This window comes from Heteronotia binoei, chromosome 6 (genome assembly GCF_032191835.1).
Source record: "Heteronotia binoei isolate CCM8104 ecotype False Entrance Well chromosome 6, APGP_CSIRO_Hbin_v1, whole genome shotgun sequence".
NCBI classification, from domain to species: Eukaryota; Metazoa; Chordata; class Lepidosauria; order Squamata; family Gekkonidae; genus Heteronotia; species Heteronotia binoei.
Window position 1 is genome coordinate 114701575 of NC_083228.1, and position 18648 is coordinate 114720222.

Below are 18648 nucleotides of genomic sequence, written 5' to 3' on the forward strand. Positions count from 1 at the left end.
TTTTTGAGGGGGGGAGAGCAGACTGTTCCATTACATATATACACTAAACAGGGCTTTTTTGAGCAGGAATGCACAGGAACGCAGTTTCGGCTGGCTTGGCACCAGGAGGTGTCACCTAATATGCAAATGAGTCCCTGCTGGGCTTTTTCTACAAAAAAAGCCCTGGCAATAAATATATATACCACAGAGAAGAAGGTGTCTAGGTGTGGCTGGCAGAGCTCCTAGATCAGGGCACCTGACACCTCACAGTCCAACAGTGTTTTCAGGATTTAAAATGGAAACACTAATCACAACTATCTAGCTGCTGGGCTCGCTCACCCCTCTGAAAACCTTATGTCCTTTTTCAATGAAAACAGATATTTAGCAAAATAAACTAAAATGCTGACTTTTGCTTTCTCTTTTTTTTCTCACTTCAGGAAGAACTCAAAAGATTACAGCACACCTTGGAGCAAGTTAGCGATGGAAAATATTTACTTGAAAAGTAAGTACTAACGTTTCTGGATTGCCAGATTAATGACTTCAAGAGATTTCAACAGGTGCTATAAACTTTAGGCTGTATAACCAGTAGATTAATCAACTAATACAGGCTTTAGTTGGTTAATCCATTGTGTTGGTCTAGAGCAGGGGTGGCCAAACTTACCTAATGTAAGAGCCACATAGAATAAATGTCATATGTTTGAGAGCCACAAGACATGAAAGACAGATGTTTGACAGCTGCAGAGAAGGCAGGCAAATAGATGGGGGAGGGAAGGAGAGGTGGAAATAAAGCAACTTTAAATGCATTCTCCAAGCCACCAGCTGGTTTGGCTTGGACAAGTTATTTAAAGGAAGAAATGCCTTCTCCAAGCTGGCTAATAGGGTTGTGGGGGCTTCGAGAGCCACACAAGCCCTGAGCCACAGTTTGGCCACCCCTGGTCTAGAGCAAAATGGTTAGCTCTAGCTTTAAATAATTTAATGGGTCTTGCTTTTGTACAAAACAGGTTTTTTGAGCTCATATGAGCTCATATAAGAACATAAGAGAAACCATGTTGGATCAGGCCAATGGCCCATCCAATCCAACACTCTGTCCCACAGTGGCAAAACAAACAAACAAAAAAAAATCAGGTGCCATCAGGAGGTCCACCAGTGGGGACACTAGATGCCCTCCCACTGTTGTCCCCCAAGCACCAAGAATACAGAGCATCACTGCCCCTGACAGAGAGTTTCATCTATACACTATGGCTAATAGCCACTGATGGACCTGTGCTCCATATCCAGTCCCCTCTTGAAGCTGTCCATGTTTGTAGCTGCCACCACCTCCTGTGGTAGTGAATTCCATGTGTTAATCACCGTTTGGGTAAATAAGTACGTCCTTTTATCCGTTCTAACCTGACTGCTCAGCAATTTCATTGAGTGTCCACGAGTTCTTATATAGGGAGATAGGGAGAAAAGTACTTTTCTCTACTTTCTTTCTATAAATACAACACAATGAAGATAACAATATCACATGACTGTTTTCAGTGCATAACGATTTTAAGATTATACCTTTGTTTGGCTATGCTGAAGGCTAAAATACAGCTGTAAAAGCTTTTCCAATGCAGTTTCATGAGGTTTTAGCAGTTGCATAAGGACCAGGTCCACTTGTTAGACTCTTGAGGAATACGTTCCAGTGGTGCACTTTGCAGAGTAGCGCCATCCAAAGGTCAACTGAGGAAGTCCAAGAGAGCATCTCTGCAGAACTGCCAATGCCTTGTCTGAGGGAAGACACTTGATAGCCAGAAGCTGGAGCTTGTTCCATTTTAATTGAATAGATTGTTCCTGACGACTATAGAAATGTCATGCCAAAATAGAATCTAATGGATAACTCCTCTTTTACAGCCACCAGCTTGCTATGGATGTGGAAAATAATATTGAGAAATATCACATTAATTTACAGCCCCTGGAATCAAAAGTGAAAGTGTAAGTGATCTAAAGTTGACTCTTTTATGTTTGCCTTAGAAATATAGCAATGTTGTCAAGCTCAAGAGAGCTGTATTCATTTGGCGAATGGCCTTGATCTTTATGTTATCTTTATGCTTTTTTCCTTAATGGTTCAGAATCACACAACGGAACACTCGGTTGGATCCCAACTAAATTGGCAGTTTCAACCAATCTCATCCTTCTCTTTGCAGCCACGCCCCTCCCCCCTCAAACTTAAGTCGTTCCTCACTCAGGGTCCTTCTGTCCCCCAGTAGCAGCATTTCATGGAGATGAGTGGACTGCACTGGGAGGTGAAAAGGGAGGGAAGCTGTATTTTGCCTCTGGAAAATGTAGTTGAGATCCAACCCACAGTAATGACAGCATGTTTGAGCCCATCTGCATTTCCTAAACTAAGAGTCACCATAGATAGTAAGTGCAACAGAAAACCTGAAGTTTTTGCACATTTTACATATCTCAGCCTTGAAGCTGCTTATGAAATTCTAGAGGGAGAAAGAGAACAGAGAGCAGAATGAACATGATGCTTTATATTCTTTCAGTATGGATGACAGCTTCAAGCCATTGTTTACGGCTGTTGATAGCTCTACTGGTTGCCAAGAGGATAACTCTGCAACATTTGGAAACATCTTTGCCTTCATAAAGATTACTACAGAAATGGAAATTCAGAATTCCAAAGGTGCCCACAGGCTCAAAAAGGTTGGACACCAAAAGTGGTGCCAGCAATTTTATTTGTATTGCCTAGTTACCAACGCCATGCTGAGAATTATTAGGAAGGGAATTGAAAACAAATCAGCCAGTATCATAATGGCCCTGTATAAATCGATGGTGCGGTCTCATTTGGAGTACTGTGTGCAGTTCTGGTCGCCGCACCTCAAAAAGGATATTATAGCATTGGAGAATGTCCAGAAAAGGGCAACTAGAATGATTAAAAGGCTGGAACACTTTCCCTATGAAGAAAGGTTGAAACGTTTGGGACTCTTTAGCTTGGAGAAATGTCGACTGTGGGGTGACATGATAGAGGTTTACAAGATAATGCATGGGATGGAGAAAGCAGAGAAAGAAGTACTTTTCTCCCTTTCTCACAATACAAGAACTCGTGGGCATTCGATGAAATTGCTGAGCAGACAGGTTAAAACAGATAAAAGGAAGTACTTCTTCACCCAAAGGGTGATTAACATGTGGAATTCACTGCCACAGGAGGTGGTGGCGGCCACAAGCATAGCCACCTTCAAGAGGGGTTTAGATAAAAATATGGAGCAGAGGTCCATCAGTGGCTATTAGCCACAGTGTGTGTGTGTGTATGTATATATATATAAATTTGCTACTGTGTGACACAGAGTGTCTGGATGGGCCATTGGCCTGATCTAACATGGCTTCTCTTATGTTCTTTTGTTCTTAAATTGAGGATCCAATTGTTAAAGCAAATGTGCTTCAAACATAAAAGGAGCCAAACCCTCCTTGTGTCCATCACTTCTCTCTCTGTCACTTCATCCTAGGCTACCAAGAATTATTATCCTTGTCAAGTTCCAGTTTTGGATGCCAGCTAACACCCTAATGAGAGAGTAACAGAAATGGGACAGGAGTAGGATTAAGTTGTGGATGAGGGAAGGCTTCACATTTCCACCATCTCTAAATATCAATATGACTTTGCGAAGCCTTGGCACACATTTGCCTAGCCAACTTTTTCATTACTAAAGTGAATTCAGCTTTCAGCTTAAAAAAATGCTGCGAAAACATTTCAGAGAATATTAAAATATTAATAGAATATTTAAGGGACTGGAAGTTTCAAATTAAGACTGAGTGTGTGTCTTTAAGTGTGGAAAATATTAGTAGATGGGACCGTTTTTAATGAGAATTTGCTAGGAGATGGTGGCCTTAGTTTGGGAGTACAGATTCTTTTATTGTTGTTGTTACTACAACTACTATTTACTACTATTACTACCACCACCTATCAAGGGTTAAAAACAGATCTGTACCAAAATACATCAGAGCACCTGTTAACTATACTTCTTAAAACTATATGCAGATGCTGAGGCTTTAGTGGCTGATGTGATGCTTTCATATACTAAAAATGAAACTTAGGCTTACCAGAGTGCTTGCTCCAGTAGGCAGTCTCTCATCTCCAGCCCCCACGGCCACTTTGTACTCCAGTAGGAACAAAAATGGGTATGGTTGGGAGGCAACATCACAAATGCTCTAGGAATCCCCCAAAATCTCTATATTCCCTACAGAGATCAGGGAATTCCTACAGCACTGCAACATCACTTACGGCTACATCCAGAAGTGGCATTGCACTGCATTGCTCCACCCCCTATTTTTTCTTCCGTTGGAGTAAAGAGGCCAGCTGGCATCCCTGGTGCACCTAGTTATTACTGTTGGAGAAGCTGAGTAAAAGACAAATCAGATCAAGAGAGTGTGGGCATTTCAGTAAGTTTGCAACCAGGTTGTTTCCAAAGACAGGTGTGGAAACTCCAAGTAGAAGCTGATCGTGCACACTGTACAAATTGTAGCAGTTGGATATACACAGCCCAAGCCTGAAAGGCCTAGTAGATACCCAAGATATTTATGCAAATGCCACTACTAAGTGTTCACTAGCCTTATAAACTTGATTGCTCACTGCTACTAGCCCAGAGTGTTAAGAACATAAGAGAAGCCATGTTAGATGGGCCATTGGCCTCTAAGTGTGGAAAATATTAGTAGATGAGACATGGCCTGACCAACACTCTGTGTTGGTGCCATCAGGAGGTCCATCAGTGGGGCCAGGACACTGACAATTTACTGGATGACTTGGAGGAATATGGTTGGTTTCAGAATCACAAATCTACTATGCGCTATTAAATTAGTGTGAAAAAACAGAATGCTTTTAAAGTGCAGCCTAATACATCCTTTCGGGATGAGTTTGGGCTATGGAAGGCCTTCTTGTTTGCTCTGCAGAAGTGGATAAATTATTAGTAATATGTTTATCATCAATGAACAGACCAACAAGGAAAAATCCAAGAACAAGTTTGTAAACAAAGTCTAGAGTTGCTGGAGAAATCTGCAGAACATATGGAACAACACAGTAAAGATTCTGACTCCAAAACATTGTATAGTTGTTGTTTCATGGATGAATAAATAGGCTATAATTAGAAAAAAAATATGCAAAGGTTGTGAATCTCTTTTTTTAAATATTGTGTTGAAAGAAGGCTTGTGTCACACCAAGCTTGTGCAAAGCAGCCTACACAGTGTCCAAGCAAAAGGTCAAAGCACATGCTGGGAGTGGGCACATGCCTTTCCAGATGTTGTGGGATGTCACTGAACTTTTCTTTTCTTTTTACCTTCAGAAGTCATGCCCTGCTCCCGCTCCTTTCATGATATGTTGAGAAAGACTAAATGATCTTCCTGGATAGATCCAGGGGCTGAATATTTAAAAATGTGCCTCTCTCCATAGAGAATATCCAGTGGGTCATTCAGAAGACTCTTATAGATTTAATGAGCTTTCTTGACTGAGGACATCCTCATAAACAGAAGTTTAGAACAAAAGAAAACAGAAAATATGGGTTATGACCTGGATAGCCCAGGCTAGCCCAATCTTCTCACATCTCGGAAGCTAAACAAGGTAGGCCCTGGTTGGTATTTGGAAGGGAGCCCACCATGGAATACCAGGGTCATGATGTGGAGGCATGCAATGGCAAACCACCTCTGAACATCTCGCCTTGAAAACCTCATGGGATGTCCATAAGTCAGCTTGGACTTGATGTTGGGGAAAACATGCCAGAAGCTATTCCCTTTTTAAATAAATGGCATAGAGCATGTTGGATTTCCTCCTCCTTTTTCAATCTCAAAATAGTTGATAGCAGATCCTTTCCCCCACAAGTGGAAGGTGGGGGGGGGCGTGGTTTTCACCATCCCCCAGGATACCCCAACCTTGAAGAGTAGCTTTTCTGAGGACTCAGGTTGCTATGGCGGGAAAGAGAGAGGCAGAAAAAGCTGCCTTCCATTATGACAGCTTCTGATTGCCTTGGATTTCCTCAAGCAAAGGGCGTACCCTTTATCTACTGCATTGCCAATGAAGAAGTTACAGAGAAGCAGAAGTATATAGAAAATGGAATAAAAAGGAATGGCGCAAAAGCTTAAGGACTTTTGGGCTAAACACTATGTGATGACAGGTGGTCTGTGACTAGATTTTCCTGTCATTTTAAAAGGGAAATAAGCTTGTGGAGCCCAGATTTATGTTAGGCAATAGTGTGGAAGGATTTCCTCCTCTTATGGATTTGTCATTTTGAAACCAATCACATCTCTTCCCCAAGGCTGTCATTAGCCCTGAAAGGAAAAAGAAGACAGGTGCCCTCTTGTTGCCTCTCTTTTTTCCCCTTTCAGGGCCAATAGCACAAGAAGATTGGGGTTGGTTATAAAGAATGAAGCCTTACAGGAAAGGATTAAACCTGCCCCTGCCATCATGGCCTCAGCCCAGGACAGCTGCCCTATTGCTTTTTTTGTTATTTTTAAAGACTGCAAAAATCTGATCATTTGTCTCCTAATGTCTCATGTTGTTCGACCCTTTGCCACATCATTTGGCAGTTGCTTTATGACATATATACAGAGTGCAATGCATTCATTTTAACAATAACATTTTGTTTGCTTCCCTGTATTCACTACAGTCAGGGCTTGTTTTCCTGTCAGAAGGTGACAACACAGAGTTCCGGAACCTCTTTATGGAAACAAAATTCTTTTTTTTAAAAAAAAGGTTAAGAATTCCTGAGTGGCACTGGGGGAGCATGACATCACTTGTGTCATCATAAAAATATTAAAATAAAAATTTTAAAAAATAAGATTTAAATTAGGGCAAGCGGGGAAGCAGCCAGACAACACAAGGGGACTTGTTGCTCTCACCCAGGGTGAGGAGTGGGTTGTGAGCCCAGGAAGAGCCTGAGGCAGGAGAGAGAAAATGAATTATAGCCTATTTGATGGAGGCTTTTCTCCCCCGGCAGCATGTCTGAAGTTTGAAAACTGCTTTAAAGTAGAGGTAAGTCCGTAGTGCATGAAAATATTGTTTCAAAGAATCCTGTGTATTTCTCCTTCATTACCCTCTTGAGAGTTCCAGCACCTCTTTTTCTAGAAAAAAAGGCCCTGACTGCAGTGATTCTCTTAAGACCCAAGTTTCAACATAAAATGTGAAAGGGCTTATTTGATATTACAGTGCCATCTGGTGTCAAGATAGCAGTATACTGATGTAGCCCAGGATATGATTTCTAAATATTTTCTTTGTAAAACATTTGCCTGTGATTCTGAAACTTCTTTTCAGATTGTAAAATTGTTACTCTATGTATTGGAAAAGGTAGAAGATAAGAGCACATCTCTATATGTGGGTTACCCAGTGCTCATAAAATAATTAAACCAGCTTTGTCCATGAGGAGTTGGACTCGACTGTGCAACTGAACAACAAAAAAATAATTTCAATAAAACATATAAACACTTAAACATGCAACACCCAAGCCAGAGAGGATGACCAATAACAGTTATTGGGAGTATGCCCTCTGTGTGAATGTATATAAACAAACCATATATAGTTACTTATATTTATTTATATTCCTTTACATTATTTTCCCTTCCATCAATACAGTAGTATCTCATCAAGGACATGAAAACATATCTATAAGATTAATTAATACATGGCAGCACTGAAATTAGAATATGAGGTTGCCTACACCCAGCCCTCAAGGCAAATCCTTCTATCTCACAATTTTGTAGTGATTTAAATTTCTGTTATTCTGGTGTGGAGGTTTTTTTCCCCAGCATTCACTATCAGATTTAGTCTTGAATTTTGCAAGTTGGTCCTGAACATTATTGCTTTAAAAATAACTTAAGATTTAAAGATGTGATCCAAGCAAAGTTAAGGACTTTGATGTTCCATTGATTACAGCAGGAGAGACTTAAGCATACTGAAATAAACAAGAATTGAAAGCACTTAAGCATGGTTGGATTGTATGTGAGCATCTGTGTTTTAAGAAGGTTTGAAAATTCCAGTGAGGCATTTGAAAATATCTGAAATTTGAATGCTGCCATTTTGCTCAGCATTGCACGTGGGGACAATCTCATTTTCACTCTTGGGGGCATCCCTGCTAAGGTCCCGTTGGAGAGCAATATTGGTTTTGTGCAAACCTGTAAGACGGGCTTCTATTCACCCCTGTTTTCAATTGTACCTAGCATTCAGAGAGCCTGGCGGGAATATCTACAGCGTCAAGAGGTACAGAACCAGGACCAGCTGGAGAAGCGCAGCCCATCACCTCCTTCCTTGTCGTCGGACAAAATGAGCAGTTCTATCAGTATGAACACCTTGTCGGATGGCAGCACTCCTGTAAGTCAGGTTTCCCCTTTTGAAGTTTCCTTTTGTGGCAGGCATCCATGCCAGATTTTGGTATGTTTTGAGATTGGTCATCTCAACTGTGTAACTCTTTGCTCCATTTGAGGGGTTGTGTATATGTGCAGTGGTGTGAGGCTAGGGAAGTGTGTGTCTGGATACTGAGTCCATTCTTCTTGACTAGTTGTTGTGTTTCAGTCTGGTTGAGTATCTGTTACCTCCCTGTTCATTGTGACTCCCATTTAGTACCAAGCTTAAGCAGCCACATTATCAGATCTGCACAGGTAGCATTATTTGGTTCATTGACTTCATCCAGAGGAGCCAGAGATCTATTTCCATTGGCTTCAAAAAGTTGGAGGACATAGGAATGGATGATCAATGTGGAAGCATGTACTTATGATACAGGACTCTGGTAATGCCACAACTATGTCATGTGACATGAAACTATTGTAGATTTTTTACATGAATGACAGAGCGTAAACTTATACTTTTATTTTGTTTCTTAAACTACTATTTGAGTCTCTAAGCTGACACATGTAAATAATATAAAACCGAGGAATGGTCTCCATGCATGAAGCTGTTGCTGAAGATCCATAGCCTAGGGTAAACACACTTTCAATGCAGTTGGCAGTTGGATTTGATTGTGTGAAATGGCAGAATCCACATCCAAATAGTTGTTGAAATGAATTGAAACTGCATTATTTAGCATGTATGTTCAATACAATGATTAACATATTGAGGCAAAAATAACAGAAGGACGAGATGCTAAGCACACATACGTGAAAATTAGCTGTTAAGAAAATAAGAGTGAGCAGTTTTGCTGTTCTGTTAAGAGGGATCCCATGTCTATCTTGTGGTTGAGGTTTGTATAGGGAATTAGTCGCATGAACCAACGGCGTCGGATATGAATGTGTTTACTGTATATTATTCCAGAAAACAGAAGCTCTAAGCCAACTGGGGGCTTCCTGAATGGGAGAAAATTGTTCACCTTTTCAGAGACAGGAAATTGTTGTCCCCATTCTGACTGGACCTTGTGAATATAGTATGGTTTGGCTGGAGAATTCAAGCCCTCCCCCCCAACTGTAGGACGAATAGGGCCCAGATACCAAGCTTTTCTTTCTGAGTACAGAATTAGACACATCTCATGGATTTCTAGTTGGAAGTTGAACACCCAAGGAAATGGACTGGGGACCAGAAAGGAAAGGATAAAGTAACTGTGTTGGGTTTTCAAATCCTTAGATGCCGTCATAACTTTGCAAATAGCACTTCCGGGATGGGGTTTTTGGCCTGCTTGTATGCACCTATTGTAAGTATTAGTGCTTCACCTTCATTATATTTGAGATCTGGAGGCAGATAAAGGAGAAATTAAAACTGATGACAATGGAGCACTTTTTGGATGGAGTCTGTGTAGTTACAAGCAGCAGTTGTACATGCAAGAATTGGAGGGCTGGGCTCCAGGCTCTACTGGAATGGTACCTACAGAATTCAGCACATTCAGTTTTCATTCTTTTTAAATTTTGTTTACCTGTTTGGCTGGCAAAAGTCATTTTAAGAACATAAGAACATAAGAGAAGCCATGTTGGATCAGGCCAGTGGCCCATCCAGTCCCACACTCTGTGTCACACAGTGGCCTATACACACACACACACACACACTGTGACTAATAGCCACTGATGGACCTCTGCTCCATATTTTTATCTAACCCCCTCTTGAAGCTGTCTATGCTTGTAGCCGCCACCACCTCCTGTGGCAGTGAATACCACATGTTAATCAACCTTTGGGTGAAGTATTTCCTTTTATCCATTTCAACGTGACCGCTCAGCAATTTCATCGAATGCCCATAAGTTCTTGTATTGTGAGAAAGGGAGAAAAGTACTTCTTTCTCTACTTTCTCCATCCCATGCATTATCTTGTAAACCTCTATCATGTCACCCCGCAGTCGATGTTTCTCCAAGCTAAAGAGCCCCAAGCATTTTAATCTTTCTTCATAGGGAAAGTGTTCCAACCCTTTAATCATTCTAGTTGCCCTTTTCTGGACTTTTTCCAATGCTAGAATAACACTTTTGAGGTGCGGTGACCAGAATTGCACACAGTATTCCAAATGAGACCGCACCATCGATTTATACAGGGGCATTATGATATTGGCTGATTTGTTTTCAATTCCCTTCCTAATAATTCTCAGCATGGCGTTGGCCTTTTTTATTGCAATCGCACACTGTCTTGACATTTTCAGTGAGTTATCAACCACAACCCCAAGACTTCTCTCTTGGTCAATCTCTGCCAGTTCACACCCCATCAACTTGTATTTGTAGCTGGGATTCTTGGCCCCAATGTGCATTACTTTGCGCTTGGCCACATTGAACCTCATCGGCCACGTTGACGCCCACTCACCCAGCCTCAATAGATCCCTTTGGAGTGCCTCACAATCCTCTCTGATTCTCACCACCCTGAACAATTTAGTGTCATCTGCAAACTTGGCCACTTCACTGCTCACTCCCAACTTCAAATCATTTATGAACAAGTTAAAGAGCATGGGGCCCAGTACTGAGCCCTGCGGCACCCCACTGCTTACCGTCCTCCACCACGAAGACTGCCCATTTATACTCACTCTCTGCTTCCTATTGATTAGCCAGTTTTTGATCCACAAGAGGACCTGTCCTTTTACTCGATGACTCTCAAGCTTTCTAAGGAGCCTTTGATGAGGAACTTTATCAAAAGCTTTCTGGAAGTCAAGGTAAACAACATCTATTGGGTCTCCTTTGTCCTCATGTTTGTTCACCCCCTCAAAGAAATGCAACAGGTTAGTGAGGCAAGATCTTCCCTTACAGAACCCATGCTGAGTCTTCCTCAATAACCCGTGTTCATTAATGTGCCTACTCATTCTGTCCTTGATAATGGTTTCTACCAACTTTCCCGGTATTGAAGTCAGACTAACTGGCCTGTAATTTCCCGGATCTCCTTTGGAACCCTTTTTAAAGATGGGGGTGACATTTGCTACCTTCCAGTCCTCAGGAACGGAGGCAGATTTCAATGAAAGATTACATATTTTTGTCAGAAGATCCACAAGTTCAACTTTGAGTTCTTTCAGAACTCTTGGATGTATACCATCCGGACCTGGTGACTTATTAGTTTTTAATTCATCTATCAGTTGTAGGACCTCCTCTCTTGTCACCTCAATCTGACTCAGGTCTTTCAACACCCCTTCCAAAATTAGTGGTTCTGGAGTGGGCAAACACTTCCCGTCTTCCACAGCAGAGGCAAAAAATGCATTCAGCTTCTCAGCCATTTCCCTATCCCCCTTCAGTAATCCTTTTACCCCTTTGTCATCCAAGGACCCCACTGCCTCCCTGGCTGGTTTGGCAGGGGTGTTCCCAATAAATCTTTTCCTGTTTAGGCAACCAAGCACACAGTAAAGTTTCAGTGTTCTAAATTTGAAAATAAATTTGGAAGGTAATGCAGGTAGCTCAGGGTTCTATTTTGCAACTGACGGGGGTTTGTTTCTTTATGGCATTTACATGCTACTTCTTTGCCAGTGCCTTCAAGGCAGTTTACAGTGTAAAACAATGGCTTATGATTGAAAAGGCATGGAGAACGGAGGAGGAAAACCCATGTGGCAACCTGTACTGTAATGAAGATATTGAATGGGACTGCACAGGGGCAGTTGTAGGGGAGGGAAACCACATACCAGAATTAAAGTTTGGGAACTTGGAAAAGTGTAAACCTTCAGCTGAAGTGGTACATTCCTTTCTCAACACTCTACCCCTTCACTAATACCACCTCATTCTCATGTATGAAATAGGCCTTACTTTCAGGTCATTAGGTCTTTGGCAAAAGAGGCAAGCAGGTCAACACTAATGGAACCTTGAAATTGAAAGAGTCTGTCTTGTAGTTCCTCATGCTGTTCACCTGGGCACTGTATAATAGAAACCTGCAGAAACCAGAGGAAAGGGAAAACAGGCCCCCTCCAGTGTAGTTTCCAGAGGTAAAAATGGCACAGGAGGGAAGCTAGAATTCTCTTTCTTCCCGGTGTTCTGTTTGTAGACAAACAAAGAAACAGAGAGCTTTCTAAAGGTGAGTTTCCACCAGAATCAGGTTGGGAACCTGTGTCCTGACATGCAGATCTTGTATCCTGTCTTTTGGTCTTAAGGGTGGAACGTGCTAGTGTTCCTGCACCTTTAAGGGTAGGAAGAAACCAGTGTGGGAGCAAGAGCTGGTGCAAGAGGCAGTAAAAGCCAAATGGTTTTAATTCTGATGTCCTCTTCTGATGGGGAAAGAGCATTGGCTGGAAACAAGACAAGGGTGACCCCAAATACCACATCCGTATGTAATGTAAAGCCATGGTTTAGAGTCATAGTGGTTAATAAACCAGATTTAGGCCTTGGCTTCAGATTCTGCTTTCATGGACCCTGAGTAACTGCAGGTAGCGTACTGGTCACATTTGGACAATCTATCTGCCAAGTCTGTTAAATTAAACCATGGCTTCCTATTATGTCTGAACCAAGCCATAGTGTAATTTTTTGAAGCACCACAAGAGGTCTCTCTTCAACCATGCAGGAACAGTTTATACAGTGAATGAATCTGTTTCTATTGGTGATGCCCAGAGCTCAGTCTAGAGCCATTAACATTCATCTGGAATTTCTCCAGTTCAGTGGATTGTAGATTGTATTCTACACATTTTTCTTCTTCTTAAATTCTAGCCTTGTGATATTTGTTTTTTGTTTTTAAATAAAAGTTCACAATAGTTACTTGACTTTCATTATGGAATTATTTATCCTTTGAAATTCAGATGAAAGATTAAAAAAAAACAATTTCAAGCTGTCATTTTTTTTGTGTTCACATGCTTGCTTTCCTCATACATTGTAATCCCCACTTGTCTGTGGAAGATGCAAACAGAGAGATAGGGACAACTCTAAGTTTCCCTGGAAAGGCAAAAATCTAGAAATCCTCTTTGGGTGTCTCTTGGGGCTGTTAGTGGTGTTTCCAGACAGACTGAAGGTAAATAATATGTGGCCATCTGGATATAAAAGGTGTTTTTTCCCCATTGGCCAAGTATGTACAGCTGCTGCTATAATATTGTTGTTGTTATACAATTCATTTCAGGTGTTCAGAACACTTCATTGCTCTGTAAAGTGTTGTAATTGGCTGGCTTTGAACCCACAGTGAGTCTTGAACTGGTTACTGATGAACCTCAGGTAGACTGTATTCACCCCAGCTGCAGACAAAAGAAGAAAGTGAAGGGAGACCAGGCATTGAAATCAAGGAAACGAGATCACAGTGGTCAGATAGCCCCTCTTTGACCCCTGTGAGAACTTCTGGACTAGTTTGGGATATGGAATGGAGATCTGTTCTTGCACGAGAGGAGAATTCATGGTCTGTAGTCTGAGCAATTGTGACATCTGATCCTTTCTGTACTGGGTGGGTTTCCAACATCCAGGTGGGACCTGGAATTCTTCCAGAATGACAACTGATCTCCAGAGATCACTTCCCTTGGAGGAAATGGCAGCTTTGGAGAGTGGACTCCTTGGCTTTGTAGGCTGCCCTCCCCGGGCGCCACTCCCAAATCTCCAGGAATCTCCCAGCCTGGAGCTGGCAACCCTAAGTACCAATAACATATTGCAGTTAGGACAGAGTGAGGATGGGATTGAGGGTGAGAGAATAATGTCTCACCTAATGTCCACTTGGTAGGTTCATGCCAGAAACCAAACAGGCAATTTCGTGGTCTGCAACTCACACTCAAATCCACTGTACCACCCATCTTTTGTCCCCTGTATGCCCCAGGCAGCAGCAAACGGTGAGTAGTCCTCTGCCACTGTGGAGTTAGGGAACAGGGAAGGGAAAACACATCCCGTACTGGCAGCTGTCAAGAGCCAAAGCAAAATGAGGGTCAGCTCAATCAGCAGTGTACAAATGCAGGGTTGTTGATTGGATAGCAACCCCTGTTGACATCAGCAGTCTATACCTGTTCCAGGGCTCTTAGTCAACAACTTGCACACTGATGAATGAGTCCCTCCGGCCTTTGCTGCCACTTCCCAACACTTGAGTAACCTGATCTGAGTGCAAAATATCTCGTGAGACAGTGTCCGGGGTGTATGTGTGTGTCTATTTTAAATCTCTAAGCTGATCTGCTTTCCCCTAGCCCCAGTCACATAAGTGCCGTACAGAACAGCCTCTCCAAGATACTAGGGGAAGCTGAACACCCAGTGACAATCACCTTGTTCTTAATCCCTCGGAATCAGTGGCTCTGGTCATAATTCAGTGGGTTGACTTTTGTGCTAGTCAGCCATATCACAGCTTTCATTTGGGTGGTTTTATAAGGGTTTTTAAAGGCTATTAGGGTTTCATGAGCTGGGGAGAGCTACTAAAATTGAATTTCCCCAGAGCCAGTATGATGCAGTTGACATGTAATCTGTCATTTGATCACTGGTGCGTTAGCTAGACTGATAGGGATGTTCCTGCCGGGGGTGTGCTGCACATACATCTTTTACACACACACACACTAACACACACACACACACACACACACACACAGAGAGGTTTAGTATCTCTTTGAAAGCAAGCAGCTTTATAGAAAGCTTGAGTTAACCCTGCTCCCGTTCAGAGACAGCAAAGCAATCTTACGTAGGTTTTCTTGCAAAGCTTTTGTTTGATGAATCATTGAGAGGGTCCCAAAGCACAGAATTAGAAACACGTTTTGGAGACACTCTCTCCATTCAGACAAAACTGGCACCATCTTTACAGGACAAGGCGACACCTTGGCCTGGAGAAGGCGTGTTGTCTGTGAGGGAATATTGTCATAGAATTAGGGCCTAGATTGAGCCTCAGTCCCTTGCTAAACCTGTTACTTTAATTTCTTAGTTGGCTTTCCCCAACAAATATAGCCTTTCAAATTTTATTTTTATTTGCTTTTTTCATAGTCCACCTTTCTCACTTGACTCAAGGTGGATACACAGAGTGAGTCAGTGCAGTCGGGAGGATAGGACATTCGATGAATGATGCAGTAGGAATTAGGGCTGTAGAACCAACCAGAAGTCTAAAACCTGAAGGAAAGCATAAGTTTTCATGTGACAAAAAAGAGATGAAAAATTACATTGTAGGGTGTTCGTTTCAGCAGGCTATACACAGTAGTACAGACCACAGTCTCTAATAACTTATCCAAGTAACTTTGTGAAACATTTAGTACAGTGCAATTCTATCGCCTGCATAGAAAACACCTCCTGAACAATTCAGTTTTGCATAATCTGTGGCAAGCCGGGAGAATGGAAGCTTTTCTTACCACCTCAGGGAGGCCCTTGAATAATGCGGGAGCCACAACAGAGGAGGCAGTTGTAGGTGCATTGAAGTCTACTGCTATGACCACATCCTGAAGGTGCCCACTGTGAAGCTGGTTGCATCCCTAATAAGACAAGCATAGTTAATGTGTTTGGTTAGTTCTTAACTTTTACAAAATGCTGGACCGTCTAGTAGAAACACAGAGCAGAAATTATATATATATATATTTTGTAGACCTAGTGCAGATTGTGATGTACCATGCTGATAAAGTCAGGGGTGGATCCAACCGTCCTTCAGGTAGCTTTCCTTCAGCCTAAATAGCCTTCTTAAGTTGCTCTTCCTCTAACAGAAGAGCCATATGATTTGGTGTAAGTGCCTCTAGATCACAAAAAACCTTCAAACTTGAGCCAAAATGAAAGGTGGGATATAAATCTTTAAATAAACAAACCTTGCCCCATGGAGAGGTAGGATCCACCTTAAAGTCATATCCCTACATTTTATCTTCTGTCTCAAATCATATTTTTGATCACATTAGTCTGTATACACAGGGGTGGCTTTGGATTGGCTTTTAGCATATTAAAGAAAACAGAAGAGCTAGAGGGATGCAGTGAGAAGATGTGAAGGGCAGGATTAACAGAGACTCTGATATCTTATGGGAACAGATCCATGGTTCTTGGACTTCCCCAGTCCTTTCTGAATGGAAGATCCAACACATAGTAATGCCTCTTTTTCTTTGTTCCTGTGCATAGTCCTGGGTGAAACACATGAGACAAGTCTAAAATGTGGGGCATCTGCATTCTAAAACCAAAGAGAGACAATACTCTTAATTTTTCCATTCAGTATATTTGTTTCTGCCACTTCTTGGCTAAAGATTTTCCTCTCGGCAGCATTTCAGATTCTTAGCCTGCAGGTGTGCATTGTCCCTTCCTTGGCTGACTGAAGGGTAGCAGATGGTAAAAAAGACAGCCATTTATTTTCTGGAGTCCTGACATCTTTGTCCTCATTCTGGCACAAGGGTATGCTGGAATGAAACTGAGAATTAGATCTAAGTTTTTAAAGAAACAGTAATCACCAGGAAGGTGTGTCTAGAGGAGTACCACTGGAAAAAAAATAAATAACCAGTTTCCTTAGCTTTTACGGAATGCTACATGGTTTAAATGGCAATGTTTTGGTGGGCTTTCAGATTCTGAAGTCAAGTTGCCTATCTGTATTAGTGACTGATGAGAACTCTGTTATGATGGCAGCAATCCTCAAGTCAGCTAACATGCGCAAGACCAAGGCTTTTTTTGAACAGGAGCACACAGGAACGCAGTTCCGGCTGGCTTGGTGTCAGGGAGTGTGGCCTAATATGTAAATGAATTCCTGCTGGGCTTTTTCTACCTAAAAAGCCCTGGGCAAGACTACCATAGGTCTCTGAGGGCTGCATCCATTGAACATTTGTTTGAACGGATCCCAAATCAAGCACAAGAGACAAGAAATTACTCTGATCCTTGAGAAACAGAAATTAAATCCAGTTGTCATAGCTTCAAACTGAAAAGCATTTTCTGGTCTATTGTTCTTGAACCCATCTTCATCCACTCCTTTATTAAGCCTGCCTTCCCTTTTCATCTTTGTTCTGACCATCCAACCATATGGCTTATTGTTGGTCTCATATAGAAGCCCATGCACTATAGTCATATGCAGGGGTAGAATTCTAGCACGAGCTCCTTTGCATATTAGGCCATATTCTCCTGCTGTAGCCAATCCTCCAAGAGCTTACAAAAAAGAGCCTTGTAATCTCTTGGAGGATTGGCTACATCAGGGGTTTGTGGCCTAATATGCAAAGGAGCTCCTGCTAGAATTCCACCCCTGGTCATATTAACCCCAGCTTTTACCTCCCATGACTTTATCTGCTAAGAGATAAATATGCTGTATCACCATGCCACTAACTTGCCTATAAATAAGTAGTTATAGAATGCTATATAACCCCTGATTGAACTTTTGGTTGTACAAAATCATTTTTGTCTAAATGAATTTGCTTCATTCTATCTGAATGCAGTTCTCTATGCCAATATAATCCCATGTAAAGGGATTCCTCTCTTCCTGAACATCTGCAAATTTGAATAGTTGGACTGTTCCCCAGCTAATTTGTATAAGTGAGGCTTGGCTTTGGTGGTTAGTAGTCTACAGACAGGGGAAGGTTTAATTGAGAATTATATTCAATAGGAGGTCCAATCTAATGCATGTTGGTAATTTCTTAAGCAAAGCACTGAGAACAGATTTAAATGTTACTGCCACCAAATGAAGGTTACCACTAAGTGATGAGTCATGTAAGGCATAACATTTAAAAGCTCCTTATTCTGGGACCAGCTCACATATGTGTGATGGCTGCATGCAAATATGGCTGTTGCCAGGGCTATGTACCAATGGGAAGTGAGCAGCTGGTGCATACATACAGATCAGTGTGTAGGGTATTAGATTTCTAGAACTTGCACCTATGTGGAATGCTGGCATGGTTGAGCTTGTTTCGGTGGGCTCCACAAGAGGGCAATTACCTAATGAAGTGAAGGGTAGTGAAGGGCAGGGTATATATCTAATCTCTTCTTCTTCTTTTTCTCCTCCTCCTCCTCCTTCTTCTCCCAGATATATTTTTTTTAAATGTGGATTCTGTCTTTCCCATGGCTCAAGTCAACTTATAAATTTTCAAAATGCCTATAAGGCAAGATAGTTCTAAAATTCTCCCTTTATAAGCTCTCTTGTAAATGATCATCATCACAGGGTCTTCTACAGGTTCCCAGTCCACAAATTGCTTGCCTATCAACCGTCAGGGCCAGGCATTTTCAGTGGCTGCCCCTTCTTTCTGGTGGAAGTTTAAACCCTGAAGGATTCCACAGGGCAAATAAACCTGCTTTGTTTCATGCAGTCTTTCATTAACATTACAAAGCGGAAAGCTGGCCATTTGTTTCATTTTCTCTGAATAATTGATCAATGTTTTAATTGATTTATTATTTTATTGTTGTGTTTATATATTATTTGTATTTATTGTTTTTTTTAATGCTGCAAGCCAACCGAATCCCCTGTGGGGATAGGGTGTGAGGTATATA

At 41.7% G+C, this 18648-nt stretch overlaps 1 protein-coding gene across 2 annotated transcripts in view; it reads left to right on the top strand.

Moving 5' to 3' along the window:
- Positions 1–18648, top strand: part of SCHIP1 (schwannomin interacting protein 1) — a 621980-nt gene that overhangs the window by 127903 nt on the left and 475429 nt on the right. For both annotated transcript variants that reach the window (XM_060242397.1, XM_060242398.1), the window contains exons 2-4: positions 417–481; positions 1858–1938; positions 8143–8293. In XM_060242397.1, the coding sequence (XP_060098380.1) occupies positions 417–481; positions 1858–1938; positions 8143–8293 (297 nt within the window). The remainder of the gene's footprint in view (positions 1–416; positions 482–1857; positions 1939–8142; positions 8294–18648) is intronic.